Below are 11,202 nucleotides of genomic sequence, written 5' to 3'. Positions count from 1 at the left end.
TATGACACACCGTGGTGCATTGAATACCACTAAAACTAGATAAACTAGAAATCTATTTTTAAGTTGTTTGATCCATAAGAAGTGGCGCATTTAACATAACGGTAGTGCATCACAGATCCCTGTGGTATCACGATGAAATAATATATACCATAAAAGGAAGCATATTAAGAGAAAAAAAAAATTCAGGTGTTAAGAAACAAGAGTACCTAAAAATTATTGATGATATTCTAAACAGGGATGGAATCAAAATCTGAAATTATCTTTTTTGAGAAGTTCGTGCTTGAATGGTTGTCTAAAAAAGGCTCGAAGAAAATTCATGCATCCAACAAATCAAAAGCAAAAAAAAAAAAAAAAAAAGTCTTTTGATTTTCATATTTGATTGTCAATTGTTAAATTATAAGGAAAGTATTTTTTTAAAAAAATATATTTTCAGAAAAGAGATTTAAAAAAGTCTTTTTATTAACAGACGCATGCCCTTGTGTTCTTTTTCTTTTTTCTTTTTTTAATAAAAAATAAAAAATGTAAGGAGTATTGCTCCTATTTCTGTTATAAAAAAAATAAAAAAAAAACCATTGCTTTCATTTAAAGAATAACTCCTATAGTCCTATTTATGTTTTCAAAAAAAAATTAAGTGGGGCAGCCCCTATTTTAATTTTCAAAACACAAATATATTTTATTTTTTTTAAGAAAGGGTTTAGCCCTTGGTTTCGATTTTCAAAAGACTAAGGCTAACCTTACCCAACTTAATAAGATCTGAAATCTTTCAAAGGCCCATTGGGCTTACAAGGGTTATCACGTTGGAAATCAAATACTACTACCTTTTGACTTATAAATAAAATAGAGGATAGAAGAAATTCTCTTTTGGGTTTCATCCAAGGGGTTGGACAGCCACATTCAAAACCATGGGTACACATCGGCAACCCAATATCACATCTAAAAAAAACCTCATATTAAAACAAAAAAAATTGGTTTGATTTCATAGGGGTTGGGAATGCATCCAAACTCAAACATGTGGGCCTCCATAGATCGCCACATGGGCGTCCAATACCACAACATTCAAGATTTTATGGAAAAAGACAAATTCAAAAAAATAAAATAATAATATCTGTTTTGGGACTTATCCATCACGTTCTAAAAAAACAAATCTGCTTTCCTTTCAGACCCTATTAAAAAAAAAACATGCAGAAAGAGAGGAAAGAATAAAGAAAAATAATAGTTAAAAAGGGGGACAGAGTTGCGGCCCATATGAGATGCTTGTGCGCGTCTCTGAAAAAACAAAACAAAAGAGGGCAAATAAAAGTGAAGAGAATCTAAAAAGTGAGAGATGCATACATAGACATGTCTACCTAACGAGTAGTTGCCGATAAAAGAGTAGAAAAAAGGAAATAAATGGGAAAGAAAATTGAGGAAGTGGAATTGGATAATGAGAAGAGAATAAGACAATTGAAGAATTAGTGTTAGAGAAGGATTAATGTTGTTTGGAAGAGGAGAAGCACAGAAATTGTACAAATAAGTAAGATTCCAATCCTATTAACTTAGTAAGATTCCAATCTTACTATGCGACGTTGACTCACTTTGAGGCATTAAAAAACTATGTATCTGGTGCCATATGCTTGAAGGGGACAAAAATCAGATTGCCTTTGAAAACAAAGATAAGCATTTGGGTTTGATCCCATGCACCTAGGGTGCATCAACTTACGGGTCTAAGCATTTGAGTCCAGTGGACCTTTGTAATTCTTATCCAATCCCAACAATTAGTATGGTTCAACCCACAATAACCTTTACCAATGCACAAGGACCACATGCCACTTGACTCTTCCTCATTTTATTTATGCCCTCCAAACTTTATATCATTTGAAATCTGATTCACAATAGTGTTGGTCGACCCATAAAGATAATGGATCTGAACATGCTTCATTGGAAACTCACTATCATTCCCAACCGGATGGACTAGTCTTATCTTTTTGAAAAGTCACTTTGGTGTTTCGATTTCGTTAGAAATCAACATCGCCACAACATTATCGTGATCATCGACTTTGAAAGATGGAATTTTCAACTCCCCAAAGCAAGTTTGATGATCAACCACCTTGCTATTGATCAAATGGGTAAGCACCAATATCAAATGGAGTGTTGTTCAAGAGAAAATAAGATTTGCTCGCATTCCATCACTTAAAAATTTGGAGTTTGAGGTTTGGAAAAATTCTAAGCCAAACAATTGTTTTTTTTTAAACCTCAAAGGATTTTGAATGAAGATTACAAGTTGAAGTTGCACGTTGTTAATTCCTTAAGGATTAGATGTTCTCAATTCGCAAAGTAAATCTTGGAGAAGACCAAGTCAAAAATACGGATCATAATATTCGACTTAGATTAACATGAAAATGTCATTAAAAAAAAATCTATCTTCATTGCCGCATTCGTACTTCTGTCAACATGATCAATGATGCACCACCATCAGCCTCACTTCTAACAATGAATCCTTGAGGGGGCATTTGTAGGTATCAAATTTTTATGAAGGCTTTTACAAATTTTATAAAAGAATGAGGTCCCTAAAGTCATAAATAGGCCACACATCCAAATTCGCTCCATTGATTGGGAATAAGTTTTCTAAGGAGTGGATTTTGGATTTTTGCAGATAAAATCTATAATCTAAATAAAATCAAGTGATCCACATATTAAGTATTGAGTTTTACACCAAACAAATGAGTTTGGCCCACTAACAGTCCATAGAATTTTTTTAAATCAGATTTGGATGACTTTGGCCTTTAGACAAATCAATCAAAGCCATTTAAGTTGGGGCATGATTGAAAAGGTAAATTCTATTTAAGTTTATAAATATCAAAGCCTTCTTCATTTAAAGGGAATTGGGATTACTTTCGCTCAGAAGACAGAAGCTGTCCTTCTAGAGAAGAAGAACCTCTCAAGACTCTAGTTAAGAAAAGATCAAGTTTAAATCCCTTCTTCAGAAGTCAAGAAATCTTCTTTAGTCGATAAATCGTGAAGTCGGACGAGAAGAAAACTTATAGAAGTCTTTTCAGAAAATTAAGCACAAAACAAAGTCCCTGTTAAAACAACTTTTTCAGTCGATCACATGCGAAGCTCGAAGAGAAAAAAGCTACACACGTCATCTTTATTTTTATATTTGACTGTTAATCAGATAATAACATTGAAATTTGTGTCTCTATTTCATCAAAATCAATAAAATCATTTGCAATCTTATTTCACAAATCTCAAGGTAGATCTATGAAATTTATTGTCGACAACATGATTACACTTCCCCATTTAAAAAAATGTATCCCGAGGGAGCCGTGTATCCCAAGACGTATAGATCTTCGATTCCCAAACTTGTCCACATCATAGAGTCAATTAAGTATGCCACTTGGCGAGTTCATATTATCAAAGACTTTCAAAATATCCTTACCTTAAAACGACATCAACAAAAACACACATGCCACCCTTACTTCTAAGCAAATGTTTAAAAAAAAACCATCCATTAGTTAAAATATAGAATAATCAATCTTTCCCATGTTATCTTTTTTTATATTTTACCTAAAAAACCAAATAACACTAAATTTCTATTATTAAAATTTAATTATTAACTAATTCTCTTATTACTGAAATTCAATTAATTTTCATTAAAAATAAACAAATAAATCCAATATCGATTCACAAAATTTTTGGGTTATGAGTGGACAAAATCTCATCTTAAACCAATTTATACACAACTTAAAGTGGCAAACGCACCCAATCTCCTATTGCTTTTTGATAGTCTGATTCTATACGAGCTCTCACTTGAGCCGATAACTCAAACTTAGCCCAATTCAAAATCATGATCACACCTCTTAAAAATGTATTTAATTTAAGTACCAATGAAAAAAATAGTATTTAAACCCTTGTAAATATAATTGTAGAGGGTAAAATCAATATTATACACGCGGCATAAATAAGATAAATATTGGTCACATGATAGATTTAATACGCATCTCAAGGGTTGATTGGTATATTTTGAATTAGATTTTATTTTGTTAAAAACATATTCTTATTTACAAATAGAAAGTCTCTTAAGAAATCTCTATTTTTGGATAATGATATATTTGAATAGTTGATTGATTGAGAATCCCTTGATTGGAAAATATATTGACCCATTCCATTAAGGTTTAGTTTCATCTTCTATATTTATAAAAAGAGCTACCATGTAACAAAAAGAAGCTCTAGGGAGGAGGCAAAAAAGGAAGAGGAGACTAGTTTTTGTAGATATTATATTGGCTTCAAGAATATTGGAATGACTCTTTAGAGCCTAGGGACGTAGTCTAATTTTGGGACGAACCCCGTGAACAAATCTTGTATTTATCTTCTCTCCCTTTTCCCCTATTCTTTGTTATTTTTGTGTGATTTTTGATCATTCGTGTGCATTAAGAACAATGAAAAGTGCTTATTAGGGGTAAATCTCGTGTAAGTGATGACATCCGAGATTTTACTTCTCAGTAACCAGTACATAAAAAAAATTGATGATTTCAATCTGGAACACATTTTACATCTATTAACATGTCGAGTCACACCATTACAGATGTTGTACAAGCAATTAGTGAATGTTATGAATCATATAGAGAACAACTGAATCCCCAAAAGGGAGACTAATGTTAAAGAATGCAATGAACACAATTCTATAGAGTAACAGAGTACACAGATTTTTAGCTTCACTGGCTCTTACCCTTCATCTCCCTCCTCTCAGGGAAGCAAATCGAGCTGCCAAATCGTCATAGTCTGGCAGCTTTGGATGCACATGGCCAGCTGTCGGATTCAACATTTCAGGCTGAAATGAAGTGGCACGAGCCGGCCCCCTTCCTGCCTCAGTAGGGGTTACTGGTTCTGGAGGGAGTGATGCTGCTCGGGCAGGAGGAGGAACCAACCCCACCTCTCTGTTTCGATGCCTTTGAGATTCGCTAGCATCGGAAACATCTCTAGCCCTAACAGGTTCGAACTTCGAAGGTTTCTTGCTGTAATGCATCAAGAGTTTATCCATCATCTCTTCCTCGTCATCATCCGTCACTTCACGAACATCATTGAGGTTGTGTCGTAGGCCTCGTCCTGCATCTCCTCTTCTCCTTCCACTTGAATTTTTATTCACCATTACATCAACTTCTGGGGGCTTGTGGGTATAGTCATGACCGGGTGGTGGTTTCAAGTGTCTCCTCCTTACTGATCTTGGTTTTGGCTTCTCGTCACCAACCAAATCATCTTGACGATGGTGACCGTTCTCGTCTCCATAACCACTTACCCTAGCAGGTCCAACAACCTGCCTCTCATCAATGGCAATGTCTCTGTTTTGTGCAGGAGGATCTGTCGAGGTTTTATTACCAACATATTTACTGCCATTTGGTTTAACGTAAGGAGGAGGGATCACATTGTTGTGGTGTGGCTTCGTGCTTTCTGCTTCCTCGGTAACCTTTTCTGTCAATTCAGTCTGCTTGGGCAGATCATTGTGGTTTTCATCTGCAGATGGGACACCTATACCATGCGTCTTAAACTTCTGTTTTGCTCTATAACCATAAGCATATTCTTGTTTCCCAATAGATAAAATGTCATGGTTGTCTCTTTTATGGGTAGAATTATCATCATCCAAATGTTTCTTTCTTCCATGAGACAAATTATCCTCCTTGTTGTTCCGTGATTTGAACTCATCATCAGTGAATTCTCTTCTTCTATAAGTGAGTTCTCGCCTTCCACGGGACGAGCCATCTTGGTTGTCTATTTTAGGAATTATTTCCTCCCTGGCATTGCTTGGTCTAAACCCATCATCAGTGAATTCCCGTTTGCCACGAGATGATATATCCTGGTTGTCTCTTTTTGGGATAGTTTCCTCCACGCCATTGTGCTGTTTGTTCCCATCAACAGTAAGCTCTCGTCTTCCATGAGAGGAGTTGTACTGCTTGTCATTTCTTTTGACAACAATTTCCTCCCTACCTTTGTGTTCTTTGTGCTCATCATCAGTGAGTCCACGTCTTCCATGATGTGAAATATCTTGGGCGTCCCTTTTCAAGGGAGTCTTGTCCCTGCTGTTGTGTTGCTTGTTTCCATAATTAGGATCGTTGAAAGACCCGTGCCTCTTTGGTTGATCCTGTGAAAAGGTCAAATTGTTGAATGAAAATTCAAGTTTTATTTATTTATTTTTTGAATGGTACAATGTTTTATTATTTGAGAAGAGAAAACCGATGGTCAAGATGGCCTTCGAAATACAAAATGAGAGGTGAAAATTCAAATATAGAATCGCTCACAAACATAAATGGACACAAATATACTTTCTAGCTTTGTAACAAGGACATAGGTACAAATTATTAATCACTAAACTCCACAAACCCAACACACCTACATGTTTCGCACGGTTTATTCCATATCTTGTGAGATGAAAGATTTATTTTATATTGAGTCGGCTAATGTCAGACATGAGGGTTCAACATGGCGTCCAACTTGCCAGTTTCATAGAAAATGGAGTGCTCTTGTTACAAAGTACTTTTTATAAAAGATAATTTTATAACAAAGACAAGAAGAGATTAAAAGTGGACCGGGAAGTGGTGATGAACCTCTATTAACACAACAAGAATAGAATAAGAAAGAAAAGAAAAGAAAACTACAACCTACAGACTGCTAAAAGGGATTGAATCCTATCTAAAATCAAATTCCTCGAAGAGCCCTTTACATTCCTTGAACACCATTTGACTAATTAAACACTAAAACGTTGAAGCTAAGAATAATGATTTGAATATCCTCCTCTCTGAAATGTTCTCCATTTTCTTCGAATGGAAATGTTATAGATATAGTTGTGCTTTCTAGAGTCTGAAGATGTAGCATTCAAAATATATCTCATCTGTTATATACTTTCGAGTTGAATTTGAAGAACCAGGAAGGCTTACCTTTGCAGATACAGGGGGATTAAAAAGCTTTTGTTCAAAAGCATTGGAATCCCACTTTAGAGAGAACTCCTTGGCAATCTCTCGCATTAACTGCAGCTTCTTATCCTTTGTAGGAGGCTTCAATGCTAACTTTTCAACAAACTGCTCACAAGAAATTAAGTGGGTTGGTTGTAGAATCAAGTTATAAAGAAACATGAATGTTTCACTGAAATTGGACATTATAGACTATCACCTCCTGATTCACAAATGATTCCAGAGAATTCCCGTATCTCTCCGTAAATATTTGTCTGAGTTCACGTAATTCTGGCAAATTAGCAACTCTCGCTGCAGCAAACATCAGAGATGACACAGCCTCTCTGCACTCCTCGGGGCATTCCCTGTACAGAAAAAGAAGTGGAGCATAAGTCATCTAATCTTCTCTATGATCGAGTAAATGAAAATGATTAACAGAAAAATGAGAGGACCTCACAAAATTACACCACTAAGCGTAAGCAAATACCCTTGGCAGACCAAGTCATTGCACTTAAAACACCAAATCTTCAAAAAGGATCTCCCACAAGTCTCAATTGTTTGAAGACAAAGAAAATAAAGTGGACTTCATCTTGATGAGTATATTATATTGTTAAATGTACAACTCTTTTTGCTAAGACTGTCTGACCATGCTTTTGGACAGTTTAGGACTCTACCTTAAGATTGTTCTCTCTTGTTTCTCTGCGACAGACAGATGAACTAAACAGAAGCCTCTCTCTTTTCTTCTTCAGATTTATTTGTTTCTTCTTTTCTGTTATTTGCTTGGGGGTACCATAACATTGTGAAGTTTGCATGAGTTATGCGACATGAAGTGTTACCTTCCCTTAACCGTAGCTGTTGAATCATGACAGTAGACAGCCACCCACCAATTGCAAGGGATGAAGATGCTTTAGGAAAACACATCTAAAGCATGCGTCGGCCAGTCGACATAATTAATCAATAAGTTTACTCTTTTTGCACTTAATTTACAAATTTGTGGTACTTTCGTTACATTCTCTGTTTAAATATAGTAATACAACTATGGACCTAAAACAGGATTTGGGTTTAGCGTATTTTATAAGTATGCGTTTCTTTGGTTTGGTATTTCTGTCGAATCGTTTATCCATACCATACATCATGTTTTCTGTAGTGACACACAAGCAGTTGCAGCCAACATCAAGTACACGATACATAAAGAGTGAACTTAGATTAGTTAACTACACTGAAAAATTGTATAAAAAGTATATAAATAAAATCTGAAAAATATTTTTCAAGATTCATTTGAACAAGTGGGTTAGCATGTGCCAGGCACATGGCATAGAACATACAAAATTATTAGAAAATGAGTTTCCTTAGTTTTAAGGTGACTAAGCAACTCCATAAAGTCACATCATCCATTCTTCAATCTAATCCTCTTTTTCTTCACCAAGCAAGTTATAAAAGCAAAAAAAGTACATAATCAATCTCTAAAAAGTAATTTTCAGGATTTGCTTGAAAAACTGGGTTAGTATGTGCCAGGAATGTGATTATGACATGGTGTCAAGCACGATAAATTCTTAGAAAATAGTGTCCTTGTTACATAGTTTTAAGTGACTAAACAACCCCTAAAGTCTCTTCATCCATTATTCTATCTTCTCTTATTTTTCTACACCATATATGAATCTATCCTTACTAAGGGTGACTTAACATGGAATACATGAAAACCCAAATCCACCATTAATTGAATCTCATCGGAAAGAACAGAAAAGTGAAGGAAGAAGTTCATCTAAAAGATGAAACCTGTCTGCACTGATCTATATCTGTATTTTCATCACTACAAAATCCAATAAAATTGATATATTTGTATTCCTGAATAGTATATAATTCATTGAATACAAAAAGATGTCATTATTTTTGGAGGCGTGAATAAGTTCATACATCAATGAGAGTTCAAAAGCTTACAACACTAACATAACAGTTTTATATCTTCAAATACATGGCACTGGAGTAATAGGTACCAAAAAAAAAAAAAAATGAAGCATGCAATCAATTTTATCAGGAATTGAAGTGGTAGTGTTATATATACCTTTCCTTTTGCATGACTGAAAGATTCTTTACAACACACCCACAAAATTGCTCCACAGAATCATAACAGAATGAAAGATTTAGTTCAACTATAAGTCCTTCAGCCTGTTTCTCAAATAAGAAAAAATGAAACCCTTTCAAGACGATATTCGAATAACCTGAACACAAAACAGTGGGTATGAAAATTTCAAGTGATATACAGCAAAAAAAAAAGGTTTAGGCAAGCATATCACCATCACTAGCAAGCCTGTCAAAATTAGTCCAATCTCATACAAACATTCATAAAACAAGCCAAGAGCATCTCCTATCACAATGAGAGCATCATCGAATTCATATACCATCCTATACAGATGACAAGCATGATTGCTTGCCAAATACGTTGGTCAAATATTTTTTTCACTGAGTCAAAAACAAGAGAAAACTTCATGCTGGGAATTCCATCACACCATCAAATATGCCCCCATCAACTAAATAAATAAACAAAATCAAAATCAAGAGGGAATCCTTAATCTAGAGTCTAAATGAATTAACCATGAAATAAAATAGGGTAAAGTCGCTCAATGTCTTGGTGGCACATCACCCATGTCCCATGCAGTACAAGAGTTAGATGCACCAAAGAACCAAGCTCTATGCCTAACACAAATCATTCATAGACCTTTCCAAGGTCAAAAAATGGAAGAAAAAAAATGAAAACTAATTTTCAATACTATCGAGGACTTGATATACTAATTCTCTAAGAATGGGTCCCAGAGTTGAAACAATTCCTTCAGTTTAAGAATGATCAATTACCTTTAAGGCTTCAAAGACGAGTGAATCCATATTTTTCGGAGTGCGAAAATTTAAATGTTTTAATAGCTAAGGGAACATCATTAGAACAAAAAAAAAAATCATAAAAAGCAGAGGCCAAAATTTAGAAGGTTAAGAGTGAAAAACTAAAAAATAGAAAAATGTTACAAGAGAGATAAAAACCAAAACATATAAACAAATTGACAAAGAAACGAGTCCATGGAACATGAATAAAAAATGTCTGCTTGCACAGAAACAAAATCAACCGTCTTAAGAGAGAGGGAAGAGGGCTGGGAGGATCATAAAGTCACATCTATCTAGGATAAATCCTGACCGTTGGATTTCGTTTTTTTTTTTTTTCACCAGTGATGAATAAAATTGGCGCAAAAACAGGGATAAAAATTTGCGAGAAAATAGAAAACCGAATACAGCGCAACATCACTCATCAATCTATCTGAACAGACAATTAAGTTTCATGAATCAGAAAAAATAGCAAAAATTCTGTAAAATGCGTTTGTATCACAAACGCAAGATATACAGATAACAGAGATGGTTAATTTCTTCCCTCTTCGAAAATCCTCTATTAAAGATTCTTGAACAAAATTCATCCAAAAGATCAAATAGAAAGAAATAAATAAAGATCAGAGGTTACCCTGCCGTATGCATTAGTTTCGAGGCCATTTGCAAGAAGATCTGCAATATCTTTCTTCAGAAACTTCTGCATTGAGTTCCTTCTCCTCATAATCTCTTCAATTCGAGCTTTAGTCAGCTTAATCGCAGATTTACTGCAAAAAGAACAAAATAAAAAAATAAATAAAAAACAGAGGAAATCAAAGTGATCTATATATTCATAGTTCCACACATTAAATCGATGAAAAAATAAATTGAGATCTGAAACTTAAAGAAGATTCTTCTTTTCTGTTTTAAAGAATCTAAGCTTACCATTTCGAAGAAAAACCTCTCCCTAGCAATCCGTCCAACATCTTCGCTCTTCTAGTTATCTTTCTTCTTGATGGAGAAAGAGATTAATGAGACCGAATGATCAATTTAAGAGAAGAGATCTGTATTTAAATGTGATTCAAAGAGATTAAAAGATTCGCCATGAAAGAAGCTCGAGAGGAGAAAGAAAAAAACTGAATTTTTTCTTGAAAGAGTTCTCGTAAGAAAGAGAGACCTATAAACAAGCCAAACCCCAAGTTATATATATAGGGGACGGTTCAGCAGCGCTAAAGTTTGCCAAGTTTGGTGTCAAACAATTTTCAAAATATGGGTTAGAAACTTTGGAATGAACTGATTTTTTGTGAGGCTGATCTCTATGATGAAAGGAGATCATCCTCACCAAAAATCAGCCTATTCCAAAACTTCTAATCCCAACAAAAGTTATTTATAAAAATTGGACGGTCCACAATTCTTCAACTTGTAACCTAGGGTTAGA

General features: G+C 34.6%; 1 protein-coding gene across 1 annotated transcript; it reads right to left on the bottom strand.

Annotated features, from left to right (window-relative positions):
• Positions 1-4,504: 4,504 nt before the first annotated feature.
• LOC147388812 (uncharacterized) lies at positions 4,505-10,984 on the bottom strand. The gene is made up of 6 exons (XM_086418007.1): positions 10,710-10,984; positions 10,420-10,552; positions 8,983-9,086; positions 7,141-7,285; positions 6,909-7,049; positions 4,505-6,115 (listed from the first exon to the last, which is right to left on the bottom strand). Exons 1-6 carry the CDS (start codon positions 10,748-10,750, stop codon positions 4,712-4,714), a joined length of 1,968 nt encoding a protein of 655 aa, XP_086274133.1. The 5' UTR covers positions 10,751-10,984; the 3' UTR covers positions 4,505-4,711.
• Positions 10,985-11,202: the final 218 nt, after the last annotated feature.

Source organism: Akebia trifoliata, chromosome 12 (assembly GCF_017979445.1).
Source record: "Akebia trifoliata isolate Shusen 1 chromosome 12, ASM1797944v1, whole genome shotgun sequence".
Classification (NCBI taxonomy): Eukaryota; Viridiplantae; Streptophyta; class Magnoliopsida; order Ranunculales; family Lardizabalaceae; genus Akebia; species Akebia trifoliata.
The sequence above is the reverse complement of the archived record's forward strand: the minus strand, read 5'-3'. Positions and strand labels throughout refer to the sequence as shown.

What these genes read in the sequence shown, in the direction of transcription:
- LOC147388812 (XM_086418007.1), bottom strand. Translation starts at nt 10,750, where the DNA reads ATGTTGGACGGATTGCTAGGGAGAGGTTTTTCTTCGAAATG. An exon ending in AATCATTTGTGAATCAGGAG is followed by an intron (nt 7,050 to 7,140) that starts GTGATAGTCTAT and finishes TCTTGTGAGCAG; the next exon opens with TTTGTTGAAAAGTTAGCATT. An exon ending in ATCCCCCTGTATCTGCAAAG is followed by an intron (nt 6,116 to 6,908) that starts GTAAGCCTTCCT and finishes ACCTTTTCACAG; the next exon opens with GATCAACCAAAGAGGCACGG.